We start from the raw sequence: 22091 nt of genomic DNA, 5'->3' as shown, positions 1-22091 counted from the left end.
AAATGAGTGACTTGTGTGTTGTGGTTTTCACATGCTCATTCAACATTCATTTTTTAAATTTAAATTAATAAGCGAAGATAATATTAATGATTATATTTTTAATATTTTTTAAATAATTTTTTTTAATTTTTTATTTATTTATATATTTTATATTGTTAAAATTTATTACAAATTAAATTTTATATTTTTAACATAAAATTCTAATATTATATTATAAAATTATTTAGTCACAAAAAAAAATATTATAAAATTATTTATTTTAAAATTTAAATTAATAAAAAAATAACGTTAATGATTATATATTTGATGTATATTTTTTTAAATTTATTTATTTTATGTATTATGTTAAGTAATCAATGACTTTTTTAAACAATATGAATAACGAATTTTAAAATTGGTCCAATTCAAGTAAAACACACTACATTCTAAATTACTTATCTAAATCTTAATATTAGAATAATCATCCACACACCTAATAAATTGAATATACAATATATTTATTGTTCACATTTTTTTAATATTTTTATTATCTATTTATATTTTTTCTTATTTCATTCCTTAAATCATTCAATAATATTATATTATTCAGTTCATCGGGTCCCACATTTGGTGTATCGATTTGTTGAGAGTTGAAATAGATTTCTCTAAGAAACTTGTGGTGCCTAGAAGTTCTTTCAAAGAGAATCGGATATGCTTTGTCTCCTATAAATGTCTTCCCTCTTTTTTCTTTATACTTGTTATAGTGACCCCTATTCACAAATAAATATCCACACAAGTTTACTATTAAAATGTGTAAACAATAATGATATATATTAATATGACGGCAAACTAACACATTACGCTACACACACCAAGTATTGTTTGCATTTGACTCGTTCCTTGTATATATGTCTAGTCTTGCATACATAAGGGGACTTTTAATATGACGGCAAACTAACACATTATGCTTATTTTTCGAAGGCAATTTCTGTTACACATATAACACTTTTGATATCTGGTGACTTAGTGAGACATTTTTATAAAGTTAGAAATTCCAATAATGTTAACCTTTAATTCTTCTATGTTAATAGTGAGCTGAAGTATAATAATTTTTAGGATAAAGTATTAAATTCGTTTTTATATTTAGACGTAATTCTGTTTTAGTTCTTAAGATTTAAAGTGTTATATTTGAATCCAAAAAAGTTTTATTTAGTATCAATTTAGTCCTACAATGAGGTCAAAGTTAAATAATTAGCAAAATATCCTACATAACAAAAGTACAAGAATAAAATCGATAATTTGGAAAACTAATACAAGTTCTAGAGGCACAAAATCAACCGTTGATGCATCAATATATTTATTTATTATTTTTCTTATAATATAAATAAAATATTTTCTATAGAACTAAAGAGAATGATAAATAAATGTATTGATGCATCAACGATTGATTTTGTGTCTCTGGAACTGGTACTTGTTCTCCAGATTATCGATTTTGTCTTCTACGGTTGTTATGTAGGACATTCTGTTAATTATTTAACTTTAATCCCACTGTGAGATTAAATTGATGCTAAATTAAATTTTTTTGGATTTAAATAAGACACTTTAAACCTTAAAAATCAAAACAGAATTACATCTAAATATAGGAGACCAATTTAATACTTTACTTAATTTTTAATAATTTTGGTTAGTTATTAGTTATTTTACTTAACATTCATAAGAGAGTAAAAATAAAATTTCTGAATTTGAATTAAAATTCAGAATACGAATTTTCAATTTTATTAGGTTTTATTTTTAAATATTATTTGTGAGATAAAAAATTGCCGCAAAATAGAAAGTAACCGTTGCAAAATCAATATTTTTTGTAGTTCTTTATTATTTATATCTATATTTTAAAATCAGTAAAGTGTAAAACAAATACATTATTCAATTACTGTTAAATTGTTGAGGTACATACCTTTTAATTAGATATATCTCATTAATCATGGCAAGGAGAAAATGTTAAATAAGATTATTATATTCTAATAATTGTTAATAAGATATCTACATAATGTAAATGGATAAATATTCTTCAATTTGAATATAAATAACTTTTATTAAAACAACAAAATCTGATATTCTTGACACATAGCACATAGGTATATTATTTCTTTTTATTTTTTCTTCAAAAAATGTTGCATCAATAAGACACACGTGGAAACATGCATGTCCTACACCACATGGAATATATATATACGTATACCTCACCTCAGCTTCACCAACGATTTATACGTACATAAATACATACATATATATGGTCCAATGTAAGTGCACATACACCCCACAATTGTGCTCTCTTCCAGCTATTAGGGTGAGGAAAACCAGGTGTATGTGTGTGTATGTATGTACATGCATAATATACATAATATATAATAATTTGAGGCTCAAAATTCATTCAATTAGATATAATTAAGATCAGATATATGAAGCTAAGACAGCTCTGTGATCGAGATTGCACATTGCTAGGGGCCACAAGAACAAAATATTTAAAATATTGGATTGTGATGAATATAAAATTAAGATAAAAGTATTAAATTGGTCCTCTACACTGTTTAATCTTTAAGGTTACCTGTTTTATTTGAATTCAAAAATTTTTTATTTAAATTTAATATAGTTCTATTCTAATATCAAAATTAAATAATTAACTGAAAATATCCTACATGAAAATAGTACAAGAATAAAGTCAATAATTTAGAGAATAAATACAATTTTTAAAAATACAAAATTAATAATAGATGTATCAATATATTTATTTATTATTTTTTTTATAATTTAAATAAAATATTTTTACAGAACTAAAAGAAATGTTAAATAAATATATTGATATATTTATTATTAATTTTATATTTTTAAAATTTATATTTATTCTCTAGATTATCAATCAACTTTGCTTTTATATTATTATTACGTAGAATATTTTATTAATAATTTAACTTTGATTTTAGAATAAAAATACATTAAAATTAAATATTTTTTTAAAATTTAAATAAGACATTTTAAACTTTAAAAATCAAAATAAAATTATGTTCAAATATAAAGAATGAATTTAATATTTTACCTATAAAAATATTATCATTGTCATTGTCTCACCTCAATTAGGAAAAAAATTATAAGAATATTTTAAGACATCTTGAATGAAGAATTAGCTAAGGACAATATAGATGATTATCTACGTTAGATAGTTATTATATAAACAACAATAGTTACAAAAGTAGTTACAAGAGTTGTGAATTTAAGATAGCTAAATAGAAATTGAGTTAAAAAATTATAAAGAGAATAAATAGTTTGTTATTAATTTTTAATATATGTTTTATTTAATATAACATAATATGTTTATATTAATATTGTATATATCATATTTTTTTTAAAACTGTTAAAAAACTATTTGAGATAAATAGTTATGTGCGTTTTTTCAATATATTATTTTTAGCGTTTTATTTTTTTTATGATATAGATGAAAGTTTTAAATTAATAATAGTAGAGTGTTATTTACTTAACTCATTTACTAATGAGTGGAAACACATTATGAAAACTCATCATACCTCTCTAAATGATAACATTTCATATTTCATTATATATAATGATGCTCCATAGTTCTACTGATTTTTTTTATAGTAAAATATTTATTTTTCAATTTTTTATCAAGATAATAATGAAAAAAAATTATTGTCGTAACGTGATTCTTTAGTGTTATATGATTGTTTGTCTTAATAGCATTATCGAAATTAATTGAATCAAAATAAAATTCAGCATCTACAATTCATGATAAATAATTTTTTTAAAAATATGAAGTGGTATAAATTTTAAATGAAAAAAAATTTGACATAATTAAAATTTTTTATCTTAGGAGTCTTCTTGCTAATAATATGTTATAAAATTAAAATAGATAAATAAAAATAGAACTAAAAAATTATAAGAATAAGAAAATTCTGTTATTAATTCTCAATATGTATCACTCAATATAACATAATATATTTATATTAATATTGCATACACAATATTCTTCTAAAAAAAATTAAAAAACTATTTGAGATGAATAATTATGTGTGTTCTTTTTTGTGTTATTTTTAATGTATTAAAACCTTTTTTCTAAGATATATTTATAAATAAAGATTTTAAATTAAATAATAATAATATATTATTTAACTAACCCACTTATTAATTAATAAAAATATATTATAAAAATTCATACTTTATTAATTGACAATGTTTTATATTTCATTATGTATGATAATACTTTAATTTATTATATAACATCCACAATAATAATCATTTTATAATATCAAGAATTTATGTATATAAATCACTATAAAATTTATGTATATAGATTATAGAAAAAGTACATCATAATCGTATACCTATTGAATGCTAACACGTGGCATCCATAGAATAAGAAAGACCAATAATAATCGTGTCCACTTATATGAAAACTTGATCATATAATACCTAGAGAGCTAGAAAGATTTATAGCATACATAAGTCTCATTTGGTGATTTCTTGTGTTGGTGATTAAGCAGGCAAGCACTATCATAGAGCTGGAGACCTTATTATTAGAAAATAAAACATATAAATACGAAATAAAAGTAAGTAATTAATTAACCAGTAATGTGATGTTCTGGAAATTGAATATGCAAAAGGGACAGTATGTTACCTTTGGAACACATAAGTTGGGGCACTACATGGTCCTGAGCTATGAATATATACACCAAATTTCATCATCCATAGTGGGGATCACCTATAATTTTGGTCGCCTATCAACTAAGCTATAGATACACTTCTTCATTTCTGGCCACACATCCATACATACATATTGTTCTAGCATTAGTAATATTTTTCAGACGTATAGCTTGTTAACGATGTGGTTTGTCGTCTTAAACTATTCTCATAGATACATAGTCAAAAAGAAATGGTAACTCCGAACTATAATTCTATTGGAGATTGTTTTTTTGTCAGAAACTCTTTAATGATTGTGGTCGAAGTTGAATTGAACATAAGTAGAAGTGTACTTCTATAAGGCACTTTAATGATCAAATCAGTAATAAGTGTTTAAAAAGTATAATAATTTTATAAATATAAAATATTAAAAATAAGAACATAAAAAAATAACTAAGATATGATCTTTTGATCATTAAGTCAACAATAATTATAATAAAATTGTTGATGATAAGTTAAAAATAAATACACAATTAAAATTGAGTTATAACTTATAACTTATATTAATAAGTAATGGATTTTACCAATAAACTATAATTCAACTAACATAGTCTCTTCATACTCATTTAAAAGTTGCAGATTCGAGTGACATTTTGTTAATAATAATAAGAAAAATGATAAATCGATCTCTGACTTTTTGGTCTGCAGACATTTAAGTTTCTGAAGATTTAAAAATACATTTAAGTCCCTAACCTTTTTAAAATCTGGACACATCGATCTCTGGGTTAAATTTGTCCTATTTAAAAAACTCCTCCACGTATGCATCCGTATCAATCAAGTCAGTACAACGGGAGTCATGTTTAAATTTTTCGTTGAGTCTGACAGACCCAAGTAAACATGAAGGATCGATATGTCCAACTTTTAAAAAAATTAGGAATTTAAATGTATTTTCAAATTTTCGAAGATTTAAATATTCACGAATCAAAATGTCAAAGACTTATTTGTTATTTTCTCTTATAATTAAGTTGTCTGATATATATATATATATATATATATATATATATATATATTAGTAATTAGTAAAGTATGTGTACATGTTTGTATGAGATACACCGTGTTGACTTATATGACTTAGACATCGTTTATTACTTTTAGTGTTAGATGTAATGTAGATTTGGCAATTGTAATGAAATTCAATAAAAAGTTGACATTCTATCAACTACCTTGAAAACATAGTAACTGAATGGCTGAAGCATACATTTTAATTGGATAAATAACCAACTCAATCTACATAGGTTAGGTAGATCAATATAATGTTTAGAAAATATTTTTTAGAATGATATATTTTTTCCACAAATACATTATCATTACACACATTACATACATCAAATATGAAATTTGAACAATTTGAGCAGCAAAGTCATCAATTTTAATTTCTATATACTATATCAATCTTTGTTATGTGTTATCATTGTATATACTTTTTAAGCCATGTTCTTATAATTGGGGTCCAATCCTCCAATAATACATGATGAAGCTATAAATGTGAGAAGCAGAAACAATTAATAGCAGGAGGAACCTTTCCTGTTTTTCTGATTTTATTAGCTTTTTCTGTGGCTCTAGATAACTCTTTCCTTCTTTTATCTTCCAATTGTGTTAATGCACCTTGTGCTACCTTATCTATGCTTGCTATCTTATTATTATAATGTTGTGTTGTCACTATTCTTCTTTTCTCCAATTCATTCTGTACCACCATAACCAATTAATTATATGATGATATTTTCATGACAAGTATTACATGATACCGAAAAATATAACTAGCTAGAATAATAATATGATAAACTCATCATAATTGAGACAAACCTTCTTCTTTTCCATATGCATTTTGGCACGAATCTTTTTCTCTCTTTCCCAAGAAAGGATTTGGGACTTTATCTTCTCATAGCTACATACAAGAACAACAATGAATAGATATTAATCCACATTCTTTCCCTATATACATCATCAAACCACCAAACCATTATTTAAAAAAAAAAAAAACACAGAGTACCGCTGTTGAATCTTTTTTAACTTGGCCTTTTCCCAAGCTTCTGCATTTGCTTTGTTGTTATGTTGTATAGGAATCCCTATTTGTTTTTGGTGCCCTTGTGTTTGGAGCACAGTCCTTTTAGAAGATATATCATCACTTGAACCTCTTAAAGGAACACTTCCTTCTTTTCTCCTTCCATCTTCTCCAAATGATGACCTTTTCACTGAAGTATCCCCTCCTATACATATAACAACAATTTATTTTCATTAAAATTTGTGAAGATTTTAGGATAAGTCTAATAAGAAATGAAAACCTCTCTGATCTTTCATTTAATAATTAAAATGAATTAATATTGGCAAATCATTATTCTTCTAGCAATAGTTCTAATAATAATAATAATAAAAAAGCAAAGTATATTCCTTGGTAATAACAGTTATGAAATGGACTTAACTTGATGAACATATATAAGCATGCAATCTGGAAATTAAACATTAACTAGTAGTTAATTAATTACCATAAGTCGGTCGTTCAGATAGGGTGCTATGGTTTTTCCTTCTCATGGATTGAGGCCTTGAAATCAGGTTGGCAGCAGCAGCTTGTTCTATTGAATGAATGGAAAATGCAGCAGCTGCAACTGCTGTCACATGCTTGTCATCATTTCCAAATTTACCCTTCAAATTTCCCCTTCTGAACATTCTATAATGATATATCGTTAGTCTCAAATTAAGTAAGATAATGAATAACAATAATCTCAGTGGCATTATCACAAACAGTTTACATGCAGTTTGAAACTAAACACTGCACTTTTGAATGAAACTACGTACCTTGTCTACAAAAACTTGCACATTAGGTTTGGTTCTGAAATCTGAATGAATTGAAGATGATGAAGTCATGATGAGAGTATATTGATAAAGCTGAACAGGAAATGGTGAGAAGCAAGGTGAAATTTGATGCCTCTGCACGCAGCCTCTAAAGGAAGAAAAGGATCTTTTAATTTTGTATATATAGGTTTGTCAGAGCTACTTTATGCATTGCGGATGAAGCTGGAAGGGTATAATGTCACGTTCTACAGCTTTAATTTCTGAATTAAGAATGGAAGTGTATAGGCCCAAAAGGGCCCATGAAAAAATCGTCCAAAAAAGGCCCAAAAGGGCCCATGAAATTGAAAAAGTAGAAGGGGAGTTTTTGGCGCTGAGAAGTTAGAACCTGAGGGAGGGAGTGAGTGAGTGAGTGAGGAAGAAGAAGAATGGGTCTAACAGAAGAACAGAGGCAACAAATCGAAGCAAATCGTCAAGCCGCTCTCGCCAAACGCAAAGCATTTCTTGAATCCCAACAACAACAACAACAACAACTACTTTTCAAATGCCAGAAGCTCTCTCATTCTCGCAACTCTTTTTCAGCATCCAAACACGCCCTTATTCCAAAGTTCGTTGCCAGGCTCGAAATATGCTCTCCAGATTCCTTCTCCGTCATGCCTATCCCCTCCGACGACAACAACTTCTCCGCACTCAATGGCCTCCTCTCCGACCTCCTCCCCTCTCACTTCACTCAGATCTCCACCGCCGTTGCCGATGCCTCTGTCTACCACCTCTCCGACTACCTCCGCGTCCTCAACTGCCTCAAGGTAGCATCTCACCAGATTGCTGACGTGGAGGACATTCCCTGGAACACGCTCAAAGCCGTTGAGAGCATGATGCTGGCGTCTGGTGGTGGCGGCACCTGGACGCCGACCAGGCCCGAGCATCTCACCGACGAGCAGGTCGAAGACCTCATCGCGAAGCTTCCGAGGAGTTTGGTGGATGCTCTGATGCCGTTTCAGTTGGATGGGATTAGGTTTGGACTCAGAAGGGGTGGAAGGTGCCTCATTGCCGATGATATGGGACTCGGAAAGACCCTCCAGGTACTCTATTCAAAAAAATAAATAAATAAAAATAAAAATCGCATCCTTTTTGCTTTCCCTGTGTGTCTTTTAGATTAAGTGATTAAACTGTTTGTTTTTGTTTGCGAGGATGTTAGAAGTAATTGAGTGGACCTAATTTCGTTGCACAAACTCGCTCAACTAGGAAGTATAGAATGTGTATATGTATTGCCACTTCTTAATGAGTCTGGTGATTGCTGGGGAGTAATGTGGCTTCTAAATTGTAATGTTTTGGCTGTTTGTTTGAAGATTTCACTAATATTTATAGGCTTTTGTGATTGGTTGGTGCGAATTTGTTCACTGAAATTGGAGGAACTGCAGGAATAAAATTTGGCATTTTAAAAACACTAGGTTCATTGAGTGGTAGGCAAACTCATCACTTTTTCAGTAGTCTTGAGTTCAAACTTTATTGGTGGAAAAGACCTTAAGCGATAGTTGCTCGAATCGATGGAGTTGAACTTCTGGTGATAGGTTTTACATACTAGAGATAAAGACCCAAAAGGACTGATAAGTTCTAGGGACTAGAGATTTGTCAAGTGGTGTTCATGGGTTCAAATACTAGAGATGGCTTCTATGCTTGCTAATTGCTAGGGTAAGGTTGCATATGTCTGTCCTTTTCAGACCCAATGAGGGGGGAGCTTCATGCACTAGCCAGCCCTTTTAGAGACTAGGACTTAGTGTTCGGTGCCATTTTTTTTTTTAATTTGAAATTGGTTGCACTGTATTTATTTATTTACCATGAAATATCTAACAAGGAGTAGTGATCTATGTATTTATTTTTTTCAAATGCATATTTTAGGCGATTGCTATTGCGGGATGTTTCATGCATGAAGGTCCTATACTTGTGGTTTGCCCTGCTGTTTTGCGTTTTTCATGGGCAGAAGAATTGGAACGTTGGCTTCCTTGCTGTTTGCCTGCTGATATTCATGTTGGTAATGCTGTATAATTTAAGTTGTGCATGATGCTATGTATTATGCTGCCTATTAAGTTCAAGGTAGGAGTCTGGTCTGGTTCTTGAGATGAATGAGGGTTTTTCCCCATAACAAATACCATACAGTACATATCCAGAGATTCTACTAATGAAAGTGTAACTGTTGAATTGCTTTGTTAGGTGCACAAATCTAATCGTCTTCTAATGATGCATCATATTAAAATTTGATTTGTTACTAGGAGACTACAATCTTGAAATATGAACAGATATTGGTTTTGAGAATGGCAATATCAATACACCAAAAAGTGGGAAGGTGAATGAGGCACATTTTAAACCTGGTTTGAGAACTCTACAATGAAAGTTGGATGGAAGTTTTGTTGCAATGGTGTTTAGTAAAAAGTTGAGCACAGTTATACCCAACAAGATGAGCATGAGGCCATGAGTTGATGATCATATATATTGGTGCTTTTTTCTTAGGATTTTCTTTGGTGTATATAGGAAATTAGGCTTAATGAATTAAGGTTTTGAAGGAATGTTGTGTTATGGTGCGGTCAAGAAAAATTCGAACTGTACAGGCATGGATTTATTGAAGAAGGATTAAGTTTTTGAAATATTGTTATTTGTCTAAAGCAATTTCTTAGGCCAAGTTTGATTTTAACAATTTGAATAAAACTTTTTATTTTTTTTTTATTTTAATATTTTTATTGTGATCTTTTTCATTCATTCTACTTTGTAATTTAGATTGTGATTGTTTCTTCTAAACCAGTTTTTGGTCATCAAGATAACCCTGTTCATTTAACAAGATGCCCTAGAGTTGTGGTTATTTCTTATACCATGCTCAATCGTCTAAAGAAGAACATGATTGAACGTGAGTGGGCTCTCCTGATTGTTGATGAATCTCATCATGTGCGATGCACGAAGAAAGCCAAAGAGTCAGGAGAGGTTTGCTGTATTTCCATCGCTTTTTCTTGTTTGTAAAATTTGGAATTCATATAATCAATGTTATTTTATGATAGATATAAATTCCTTTGTTATTAACTGCAATTGTTACTTATCTTGTATGCTAGATTTAGAGAGATAAAAAAAAAGGGGGGGTGGGTGGGAGGGGGCTTATTTTTGTGCATGTTTGACTGGCATCTTGTGTTCATTCATATAAAGCATTTGTTTCCCTTTGCCTTTGTGTGCATATATCATTAGCTTTTCCTTTAACTTGGCAATTGGCATCTCTTCTGCTGTTGTGGTACCAGAAAGAAGCTTCTAGCAAATGATTATTATACAATTTTACATTAGTTGTTCAAGATAAAAGCTTCCAGGAAATCATGATTATGTCTTTATGATTACCTACATTGTTATCTCTTTTTGTGTTCTTCAGCTGAAACCTAAAGAAGTGGCATTTATATTATCTGATTTTTCTTTTGTTCTAACAGACACAAGCTGTTCTTGATGTGGCAACGAAAGTCAAGCATATAGTTCTGCTATCAGGAACGCCCTCATTGTCAAGGTTGTAGCATAGTTCACAACAACCCACTGCTGCATAAGCTTTGATGCTGATAATAATAATAATAATAATAATCCTTGGATGAAAACAAATATATTTTTTTTTTTCTATTTGGTTGGGGCTTCATATTTTTTGACTTTCTATTCTTCCTTTCAATTTGGTTCCACTATTTCTTTTTAGTTATTTTACTTAATGTGATCTTGTACCTTATGTGCATATCTTCCTAGGTGCTAATAGACCATTCGACATTTTTCATCAGATAAATATGTTATGGTAAGTATATTCACATTGAACATTTGTAACTTTTAAAATATCTTTCTTGTAGTTCTGTTGACTAATTTTCTAAACAATGCATATATTTTACAGGCCTGGTTTGTTGGGGACAAATAAACGCGAGTTTGCAAAAACCTATTGTGACATGAAATTTTTCATGGGCATCCAAGGAAAAGTGTTTGCGGTATTCCTTCTAGAAGAGCTCTTATTATCTACTTTGTGTTTGTGTGTGTGTGTGTTTATGTCTAATTTATGCATGTATATATTTGGTTAATTTTAATAATATAAATATAATGAATAAACAATAAGGTTTGACTGTGGTTTGCTAGTGGAAATGTTGTAAATTTTTAATGTTTTGTCTCTTCTAGATCATTATTTTTTTAAAAAAAATATTTTTAAAAGATCAAAGGTGCTTACAAGAGCTTTCAATTAACTTTTTTTTTTCTTTTTGATGGGAATTTCAGTCATGGACCCATTTTCAATAACAAGGTTTTCATCATTTTATTTTTTAGTTAATTATTTGTGATGAGGAAAAAAGCGATAAAATCTATTTCGATGGATCAACCTGTTTTGGGTATTTATTTGTTGGGATTCTGCTGCAGGATTATTCAAAGGGCATTCGGTTGGTGGAGTTGAACGTGTTACTTAAGCAAACTGTTATGGTGTGATCTCAATCCTCAAATTTTCTCATGATGACTTTGTGTTTATTTTTTTTTTCCTTTGGACTATTCCCCTTAATTACTTTTGTAGAGGTATTCTTTTGCTTGGTTTCTGGTTTGTAAACGTCAGCCTGGCATATTTATGTAATTAGAGCAAGTATACTCCTCCCTTTTTTATCCAAATCTGATTCTTTGATGACTGTAATTGCCCTCAATTTATTTGGATAGCCTATCCAATGAGAGAAGGCTTGATGCAGTTTTTATGAGACAAGGCTTGATATTTTTGAATAATTGCGTCTTTGGTTCACATTCTCAACATATGGATTCCATACCAACTACTTATTTTGCAGTCAATGTTGTGGCATTTGTTTAAGGATAGTTTGGGTGAAGTGATTTTGATTATATTATACATATGGTTGGCTTTTACACTTTATGTACTTAAAACCCATGTTTACTTTGTCATGTCTCCCCCATTGGATTTAACACCACTTTATGATATTGGTCCTATATTGTATAGAATACTATCTTATTTTCCTTTTCATGTATTGTGTAGATAAGGCGTTTGAAGGAACATGTGATGCTACAGTTACCTCCAAAGCGGCGGCAAATTATAAGACTGTTGTTGAAGAAATCAGATATTGTTGCTGCAAAAACTGCAGTTGGGGCATTGACAATTGATGACCCTGAACGTGCAAGTGAAGACATGCCTCTAGGAAACTCAGATGAAGTTGATGGTATTGTTTAGGAATCTTTGCCTCTACTGTGTGAAACGATGGATTTGTGTGTCAACTATTGTTTAATCACATAATAACTCTCAGTTCATCATTGTTTTATTCATTGTTGATTTGGATGAGATTGCATAAAAAAATTCTGTGTAGTGTTGTAGACCAATTACTGTAGAACAAGGAATCATTCATGTGGTTGTTTATCATTTTATAACTGAAATGTAGCCTTAAGCGTAGGTCATTTAGACTTCATGGTTTTTTTATGGTACCAAAGTGACAAATAGTATAAAGATCACAAAAAAGCCAAATAGGAACCCTCAAGTGTCATATAACTAATACAATGTTGGCCTCTTTGATAAGATTACATTACCAACCTACCTTTTATCTGTGAGATTTAGGAATTTTAGAATACCAGAAGTTACCTAATAATGTACAATATTGTATTTAGGAATACGATAAAGTATCTTAACTGATATCTTAGGGTTGACTTTCATATTTTTCTTTAATTTCACATTTTGTATTTAAAATTATGATTATGAGTCTAGTACCATTATAAATTGGGATCAGTGCTCTGTTTTTTGTATCACTAGACATATGATATTGGACCATATCATATATATAGCTGATATTCAAATCTCTATTCTCCCTTACTCCTTGCTAAAACCGACCCATAATATTAACTTTGTACCGCAGTAGCAATGTCTCTGTTATTTTGCTGCTACATACCCAAAAATTCAAAGTGTTATTTACTATGCTCTTATGATTTCATCTTTCTGTTTGACTGTTTGTTATGAGATGTTTCAGCCATCAAATTCTTAAATTTTCTTCTAATGCCACTCTCTGTCTGTCTTGCTATTCTTATGCATGTAATCATATCTTATTAAAACTGCAAGAATATATGGTATTAATCTTTTTCACCTCTCTGTTGCTAGGGGACCTTTCTGTCCAAGAACTTGGGATTGCAAAGCTTTCTGGGTTTCGTGAATGGCTTTCCCTCCATCCACTCATAGCAGGATCGGAGAATTCTAAAAAGATGATAATTTTTGCTCATCACCACAAAGTTCTTGATGGAGTACAGGTGCATTTATACTCATTGGAAGCCACTGTTTATTAAATTCATTTGGCAGCATGTAAAATGGTTGAGTTGTTTTCCTCTTCCTAGATTGTTTGAAATCAGCTATTCCCAACCTCATTTTCTTAGGCCCTTGGTGCATTGATTACCTTAATGTCCAAGTCCCACACCATGAATGTGTAGATTTAATTTCTGACATGAAGTTTGTTTTCTGAACCATTTTAGGAGTTTATATGTGAGAAAGGTGTAGGTTTTGTGCGAATTGATGGAAGTACTCTTCCAAGAGATAGGCAATCAGCAGTAGTAGCATTTCGATCATCATCAGAGGTATTAGCTGTCTTTACAGTTTTTAACCCCGAATTTGTTGTGATGATATCCAGCTCTCTTTTTCCCTCATTTATAATGTTTCTTTGAAATTTTAAAATTTGATACATACTGAATAATAAATACACATAATTTTTCCCCTTTTGCTTAAATAAAAATTTTTATTTGGCACCTGAATTGTGATAACGATCAGCTGACATCTTTTCCCCTTCTTAATTTTCAGTGTTGGTCTATTGGCCTTGGCCAAATTGTGGGCAGGCTTGGAGAGTCATAATTAGTATTACTAGTGGAAAAAATTAACTAATGTTGTTTAATTTTTTAAATGGACACTTTGGATCAAATTTTAAAAATTGTTTCTTATTTTGGATCGAAGGTATTAAAAATTTATGTGCCTTGTTAAGATTGAGTCTGATGGCCCTCCACATGTTACAAGAACAAAAGAACCATATTGACCATTTTTGTTAACTATTTGCCTTAGTATTTGTATGCACATATGTGTGGCCTTATTTTTTTGTCTGTGTCGTTCAACCAATTGTGGACTTATTTTATTTTATTTTGTTACTTAGGCCTACTTTGATTTGAGTTATATTTGCATGCCAGGTTAAAATTGCGATAATAGGTATTTTGGCAGCAGGTTTTGGACTTGATTTCTCAACAGCACAAGATGTGGTGTTCTTGGAGCTACCTCAGTGCCCAACTGTAATGCTTCAGGTTCTGTATAATTTACATAATGGTACCGTCTTTATTATATAAATACTATATACCACATTAAAAGATGACCTTAAAGACAAAGAATGTTAAGTTTGGTGCATCTATGTACAGCTGTTGATGATAACATTATTGCAAAATTGGAGCAGGGGTGAACCAATGAACTAATTAACTGAAAATAGCACTGTGTGGATGCTGAACTAACATACCTATAATGGGACTTAATGTCATTGTTTTTTTTTATAATATCGTCCCTAGTTTCACTTGGTGCACAATTTTTTGTCATCGATCTGATGTGTTAATAGTTCTCACCTACCGTATTTCATTTGTGATAGTTACCTTAATTGTGGCAATCACATAATTTTATTTTAGTTTATTAGACTATTCTTATTGATTTTAATGATTCCATCATATGAAGCATATTATGTGCTGGTATTCTTTATACATAAAGGGTATAAGATCTTAAAACGTAAATAAGATGAACCTTTTTGTAGGCCGAGGATAGAGCTCATCGACGGGGGCAAAAAAATGCAGTTAATGTATACATATTCTGTGCAAAGGTGATGCTTGGCTCTTATTTTGAAGATTTGAGGGGGAAAAAAAAGCTTGTTGTGGTATGTACCTCTCAAGTAGCATTTTTTCATGTGATCCATCTGCAGGATACCTCGGATGAGTTGCGTTGGAAAAACTTGAATAAAAGTTTGCACCGTGTTTCAAAAACAACAGATGGAAAATATGATGCAATGAAGGAGATAGTGGTATTATAGTTTTGGTTAAAATGCTTTTAGTTGAAGTCACTATCTGATTTTGCTCTTTTAGCATTGGTGGCTGTTAGAAGTTGATTATTTGTCTATTTACTTTTGTGTTCTCTTTCACCAACCTCATTTTCCTTTTGGGGATGCGGGGTGGCAGGTTGATGATATTTCTTACTTAGAGACATATTTCAAAACTGATAGTTCTGACGAGCAATCTGCACGTGAAAAGGCATTAGTTGAAACACTGTTGGATAAGAAACCTTACCCAGTAAATTTAAGTGAATCTGAAGTAAAACAAGATGATAAATCTGATGAGCAGGCTTTTTTTGACAATAACTCAATTTCTACTGCTAATATCACGGTAAGACTTGTGAGTCTTGTAGTGTGGGTTTTAAATCGTGTGTGTTACTTTAGCATGGTATTTAGTAGTCTTCTTTTCCCTATTATTTTATGGTAAAGTACAATTGATACATGTAACAAACTCCACCTAGTGGATTAAGGCTTAACAGTTTATTTCCTATTTCTATTTTTAACTATTATATTCTCGTGGTAGAATAGGATAGTATTGTTTCCTGCATTGATTTTGGCAAGGCTTCAGTTATGGATGCAAATTGTAGTCTAGACGTGTTTTATACTGAGGATAGATTGTTTGGGAAGAGTTTTTAAGAGAAAAATGAAATGATAGAGGTGAATTGACATTACAGTTTATTTAACAGGGAGGGAATGGCAACATTTTTATTCATGTGTGGTTCCGTGTGTTTGTGAATGGCTAACGATCTCATGTCTTATTTTTCAGGTGCAGGACAAGAAATCAATTCCAACAGTAGAAGCAGATGACATGCAGCCTGACCATCAACTAGAAACAGATGGACATGGGTCTAGTCATGTTGGTTCTCTGCGTTTTGAGGTAACATTTGTTGTCATAGTTGTTGATTGATATAAGAATGAGTTGGTTCGTTGACACATTGGTTATTACCCTAAATAATCAAAACAAGGCTCATGCAGTAAGCATGTCTTGAGTGATTTCTGACAATGCTGTAACTTGATTATTACTATTATTTTTATTATTGAAAAAAATACATGCAACAGTCAGATTTTCACCTTTTATGAAGTATTATCTGATGTTATAGGTGTGTCTACTTACATTAGTTTCAATGGATCCTGCGATAGATACCTAAAGTCCTAAACTGATATATATATATATATATATATAGGGAAAAAAATGAGAAGAACAGAAGAGGACAAGTTAAAAGTTTTAATTGGTGCCTGTGTCAATTTTTATCATTGTTATGAATATGGGAATCTTCCTTTGCCCTTCAGGTGAGCCCATACACGGGTAGGATCCATTTGTATTCTTGCGTTTTGGGTACAGATGCAAGACCGCAGCCACTTTATGAAAATTTCCGACCAGAGGAACTTGAGTTGCTATGTCCTGTTTCTGATGATGAGAAAAAGAAGATAGAAGTTAAATCTGTCAAGGAGAATCCTGTTTATAGGCATTCTCTCATGGAGTTTGCACATGAGTGGAGGAGTTTGAGGCCAATTGAACGCAAGAAGTTACTTGGGAAACCATTACAGCTTCCTTTGGCAGTTGAATTATGCTATTTGAGTGAAAGCAATAACCACAATAACAAGGTTCCCATACTGTATTCCTGAACTCTGTTTTGATGAATATGATAATGTTTTGAATAAACTGTTGATCTTTGTTTTTTCTTTTATTCTGGGCTTTTGTGTATGAATATATAACTTAGCAGAAGTGTACAACTGACAGGGGTTATTAAATGGTGGAAGCAAACGACGTATGACACCTTTGGTGGAGGTCTGCCATCCTTTACCCGAAGACGCTGTGTGGAAGAAGGTTTATCTACGAAGTGGCCTTGGTAAGAAGGAAAAAGAATATACTCAAGGCTGGAGTGTGACTGATGAACCACTGTGTAAGCTTTGTCAAAAGCAGTGCATGTATGTCCTTGACCAATCATATACTCATGTGTTGCTCTTTATTCACTAAATGTTCTTGTCTTTATTCTTTAATAATACTCCACTCTCAGGGGTAAGAATGCCAAGGCACCTGAATTTTTCGAAGACCTGTTTTGTAACCTTGCCTGCTATGAAGAGTATCGCATGAGAACAAGCAACAGATTCTTACGTCAGGTAGTATTAATCATATTCAGATTACAGCTATCTTGTTTTGTTGTCCTGATGTTTCTCTATTTGAAGCCGTAGTGGGTATTTTTTATTTTTTATTTTTCCTGTCTCTGGGCTACTGTTAATTTGCTGGAGATTATTTGTTCAGGAACTTTTCCAAATTGAACATGGTGTGTGCACAAATTGCCTATTGGATTGCCATAAGCTTGTTGAGCACATAAAACCTTTATCATTGGAAAGGCGACGAGAGTACATTGAGAAAGTAGCACCAAAAGTCGCAAAGCGGAAGAAGATGTGAGTCTATGAAAGTGAAATACCTAATAACAATTCTCTTAAGATGTGAAAGATTGTAGGCTTGTTAGAAGACTTCTCATACAGAACAATGTTAATAAACTTGCTTAATTAGGTTGACACCAACGTTTTTCTGAATCAGTTATTGACTTTCTACAGGCTTGAGAAGCTTGTCAATGATCCAACTGAAGGCAATGCATGGCATGCTGATCATATAATTCCAGTGTATCAAGGCGGAGGTATGATTTACTTGAGAGATAAAATCCTACCTGCCTAGGAAAAATTATATGTCTATGTTGAGTGATGTGTTTGTTCTGCAAATGAAAATATTTTCTACATTTTGTTTCAGGGTATTGTGTTCATTCATAATTCTTAAACACTTATTTTGGCATATACTTTAGACTGCAGTTAAAATAATAAACTTGTTCAACGAAGTTTGAATTGGCCTACTGAAAGGCAACATAGAATGATGTGTGTCAACATTTATTTAATCAGTTTTAAACTAATACACCTGTTCAGCCAAGTTTCCATTATTTATTTTTGCTAATTTTTCATTTTGTTTCTTATCTATTACTGTGTTCTATAAGATTTTCACACTGATATGTTGGTTTATGTTATGTCTCTTCACAGGAAAACATTAGATTTAGCTTTTCCTTGTTTTTATTTTTATAGGTGAATGCAAACTAGAAAATATGAGGACTCTGTGTGTGGCCTGCCATTATGATGTTACCAAAGAACAGTGTGATGAACGACGCAAAGCAAGAGCAAATGCCAGGAAACACCTAAAATTTGTAATGAATAACCTTAAAAATGGTCTGACGGGCACTACTGTCTCTAATGCTAAGGTATATTGCAAGCATAATTCCATTTTCTGTTGATGCATTTGAGTCAGTTTGCCAGATTGCATTTGTGTAAGTATGGCTGTGCTAGATGCAGGATCTGCATTCAGGTGAAAAAGCTATAATTACTAGTAAAAGGTTATTAATATGACCCAAATATGGAGGTATTTCCATTTCCTAAAATTACACGATACTTAAAAGCTTATAGTATAGCAAACAAATTTATTATAAAACTAATATAAAACAGAAATTCTCAAATAAATAACTCAAGTTAGCACAATAATTGTGACTGCAGTAAAACTTGGCTAATATATCATTTACTGCTATCTATTACTTGATAGTTTATTCATAGATTGCTTTGTAAGTAAATGTCATAGCATATATTCATATTCACATAACTTATGTATAAAATTCAGGAGCATGAGGCACAGGAAGGAGATAAGCTCTTTATCAATGTCCCTGGAAGTGCATATTCTCTAGCTGATCCCTCAGAAAGTGGAAAACATTAACTATATACATCATTATTTTATTGCTATAGAAATGTCCATTATTTGATTTTGCAGCAGCAGTGTTCAACATATGGATTTGGAAAAGCCCCTCTAAGCCTAAGATTAAGATAATCTTGGATTTTGGAGCTTCAATTTGCAACACATGATTGATTGCAACTGCTATTCCAAATTTCCAACCAATATTTTGTATGTAGTGTTGTATTAGTTAGTACTCCATTTTGCTGACTACATGACCAAATTGTTTTGTGGGTCATGTTCCTATTCTGATGAAATGTATTTTATTCTCTATTAATGAAATTGTCCATATATTTCATCGTACGATTCTGGCGACTATATACCAAGCAAATATAGAATTGTGTAGTTTAGGTTGGCTTAATGTAATTCTACTTGTGACCTTTTTACTTATTCTATTTTACCATATAAATAAGAGAATATCAATGAGTTAAGATAAGAGAAATCAGTGGTAACTTAATTTTTCAAAAGAGATATAATTATCATTGCAATAATTCTTAGAGCACACTAATGATAATTAATCAAATGAACTTATGTAGCATTAGAAATCTGCTAAGGGGTATTTTCAAATCACTCATTTTAAACATCGAAAGTAACAGCTACCAAATAAAAAATACAAGGAATAACTTATTATGATTTTAATTATATAAATAAATCAAATTTTTCATCTAAATATTAAGATAATTATTTGGAATAATTTTATGACAATATTGCACCACTAGAAGTTTTATTGAGATTAATGTTTATCAAATACTTATATTAATTAGGGCACAACTCTTGATGGCTAAGTTTATTAGTCACCAAAAAAAAGCCGATTGTAACATGTAGCATGGGCATCCAATCCTACAATTGCTACAAGGCCTAAAATTTCAGCAGCTGCTGAAATGAGTGTGGGAGTGGGTGCAACTCGCACAGACAGAAACCGATTCTTTTGCAATAGTGGCAGAATGTTGTTGACATGAGATGAATTAATGTGTTAGGTTTAAGCTATGCAATGCAATGATGTGGTGAAGGCTTCTTTCAAGCTCGTGACACTGCTTTCACTTCTTCGGTTCTTCTCTTCCTTTTATGTTCTGTTTGCTTATTTTTGAATGTGAAATTGTGAATGGATTAATAGAAATCAAATAATTGATTTTTTTCTGCTTCTCGTTTTTAATTCCTGAAATTTTTGTTGAAATTTTTTTGCAGCTGCTAAAAATGGATTAGGGATTAGGAATTACTTGTTGCTGTTTTGTAATTAGGGATTATATCCTGTTAGCTTTATTGATTTCAGGTTTAGTGTAATTAGGGATTACTTGTTACTGTTTTGTATAGGGATTATGCTCTGTTAGCTTTATTCATTTCAGGTTTAGTGTGATTAGGGATTACTTGTTGCTGTTTTGTAATGTTTGTTGCTGAATGCTAAAATGGAAATTAAATCAAATGCTGTTTGTTGCTTCCATATATTTTCTTTGATAGTATTTTTCCGATTATAAATTCTGGTTTTGAGTCAAAACTTTGTATTTGTTTTGTCTGTAGTTTGATTTGAGATCATTAGATCTGATCCGACTTATAAATATTTTTAATTATTGATTTTTTCAAAAAAAAAAAAACGGGGTTCTACTTATAAATATTTTTATGGTGGTTAAAATGATACTCCCACATAAAAGTGGGAGTAAGGAATCCGTGGCCAGATTTTCATTCTTCTCTTGAGGGGGTGTGGGTTCAACGCTGCAAAAAAAAACCATCATCTCCAATCGAAACCAGTAAAACAAATAAATAAACACGACAAAACAGTGGCAGTAAAGAACACAGAAAAAAGCTTTACTTGAAATCAAAGCGAGCTAGCAGTTAAAATCTCATCTTTACCCATACGCTGTCAGATACAAAGAAACAGAGAGAGATGGCGACTGCTATAGCTATAGCACATTTTTGTCCAAAAACAGGCTTAACTCTTTCTTGTCACAAAAGAAATCCTTTCCTCTCTCATCACCTTCATTTTTCTTCTGCTTCCCTCTCCCATGCTGTGTTCTCCAGAGGTAAGTACTGTATGTAGTGTAAACTCATAAAGCTTACAACTATTTGCTGATTAACCATCACCAATAGTTGACTCTGTTTCTCAACTTTCTCTGAATCAAAATCACTCATTTGTTATTTCAGGCTATTTGTCAACTGAGATGTTTAGAAGGCCAAAAATTCGCCCCATTATTTGTAAGGCCAAAAGATATGCTCCAAACACCACAAAGAGAAAGGTACAAACTATTTGTATTCCAACAATCAAATCCAAAGTTTTATTCGAAGCTTTATCAGTGATTTTCTAATAAAAGGAATAAACTTCAATATTATTGTTGGGCAGAGATTGAGTAGAAAGAGGGGAGGTGAACCTGACAAGAACACACAGGAGAAGGATGGGGTCTAAGAAGAAGCTGCTTTTCAAGATCATCAGGCTTGTCTCAGCAGCTGGGACTAGATTCTTCTATGCCAAAAAAAAGAGCAGGAAGATTGACCTCAAGAAATATGATCCAAAGCTAAAGTACCATGTCCTGTTCACAGAAGCCAGTTGATATGTAACATGGCACTTTCATCTTTGATATTTCCCTGCTTTGGTTTTCATACAAGAATTGTATCACTAAGCTGTAAATATACAAATTTCCATTTTTGATCACATGTGTGTAGTTCCGGTGATACTGAAGCTGCAAAACTGAGCTATGAAATTGTAGAAATCATTCCAAATTACCAGATCTCTTCAATCAGAC

General features: G+C 31.3%; 2 protein-coding genes across 2 annotated transcripts; one reads left to right on the top strand and one right to left on the bottom strand.

The window, feature by feature from the left end:
* Positions 1–6084: 6084 nt before the first annotated feature.
* On the bottom strand, positions 6085–7747 carry LOC130946937 (uncharacterized). The gene is made up of 5 exons (XM_057875841.1): positions 7522–7747; positions 7212–7393; positions 6719–6935; positions 6532–6613; positions 6085–6412 (listed from the first exon to the last, which is right to left on the bottom strand). Exons 2-5 carry the CDS (start codon positions 7390–7392, stop codon positions 6206–6208), a joined length of 687 nt encoding a protein of 228 aa, XP_057731824.1. The 5' UTR covers position 7393; positions 7522–7747; the 3' UTR covers positions 6085–6205.
* A 166-nt stretch (positions 7748–7913) lies between these two features.
* Positions 7914–19603, top strand: LOC130946479 (uncharacterized). The gene is made up of 22 exons (XM_057875240.1): positions 7914–8597; positions 9415–9547; positions 10313–10488; positions 10974–11047; positions 11282–11317; positions 11411–11501; positions 11920–11979; positions 12530–12710; positions 13634–13779; positions 13999–14100; positions 14698–14808; positions 15300–15365; positions 15465–15563; positions 15718–15921; positions 16357–16467; positions 16881–17195; positions 17332–17519; positions 17609–17711; positions 17854–17999; positions 18156–18235; positions 18669–18841; positions 19252–19603. Exons 1-22 carry the CDS (start codon positions 7944–7946, stop codon positions 19342–19344), a joined length of 3342 nt encoding a protein of 1113 aa, XP_057731223.1. The 5' UTR covers positions 7914–7943; the 3' UTR covers positions 19345–19603.
* Positions 19604–22091: the final 2488 nt, after the last annotated feature.

This window comes from Arachis stenosperma, chromosome 8, assembly GCF_014773155.1.
Source record: "Arachis stenosperma cultivar V10309 chromosome 8, arast.V10309.gnm1.PFL2, whole genome shotgun sequence".
NCBI classification, from domain to species: Eukaryota; Viridiplantae; Streptophyta; class Magnoliopsida; order Fabales; family Fabaceae; genus Arachis; species Arachis stenosperma.
Note: the sequence above shows the minus strand (reverse complement) of the source record. Positions and strands in the feature narration are given on the sequence as shown.

Excerpts from the sequence above, each read along its gene's own strand:
- LOC130946937 (XM_057875841.1), bottom strand. The coding sequence starts at position 7,392 with ATGTTCAGAAGGGGAAATTTGAAGGGTAAATTTGGAAATGATGACAAG. Across the intron at positions 6,936-7,211 it reads ATCTGAACGACCGACTTATG|GAGGGGATACTTCAGTGAAA; the intron begins GTAATTAATTAA and ends TTATATGTATAG. Across the intron at positions 6,614-6,718 it reads TTAAAAAAGATTCAACAGCG|CTATGAGAAGATAAAGTCCC; the intron begins GTACTCTGTGTT and ends TCTTGTATGTAG.
- LOC130946479 (XM_057875240.1), top strand. The coding sequence starts at position 7,944 with ATGGGTCTAACAGAAGAACAGAGGCAACAAATCGAAGCAAATCGTCAA. Across the intron at positions 8,598-9,414 it reads GACTCGGAAAGACCCTCCAG|GCGATTGCTATTGCGGGATG; the intron begins GTACTCTATTCA and ends TGCATATTTTAG. Across the intron at positions 16,468-16,880 it reads TTGGTTCTCTGCGTTTTGAG|GTGAGCCCATACACGGGTAG; the intron begins GTAACATTTGTT and ends TTTGCCCTTCAG.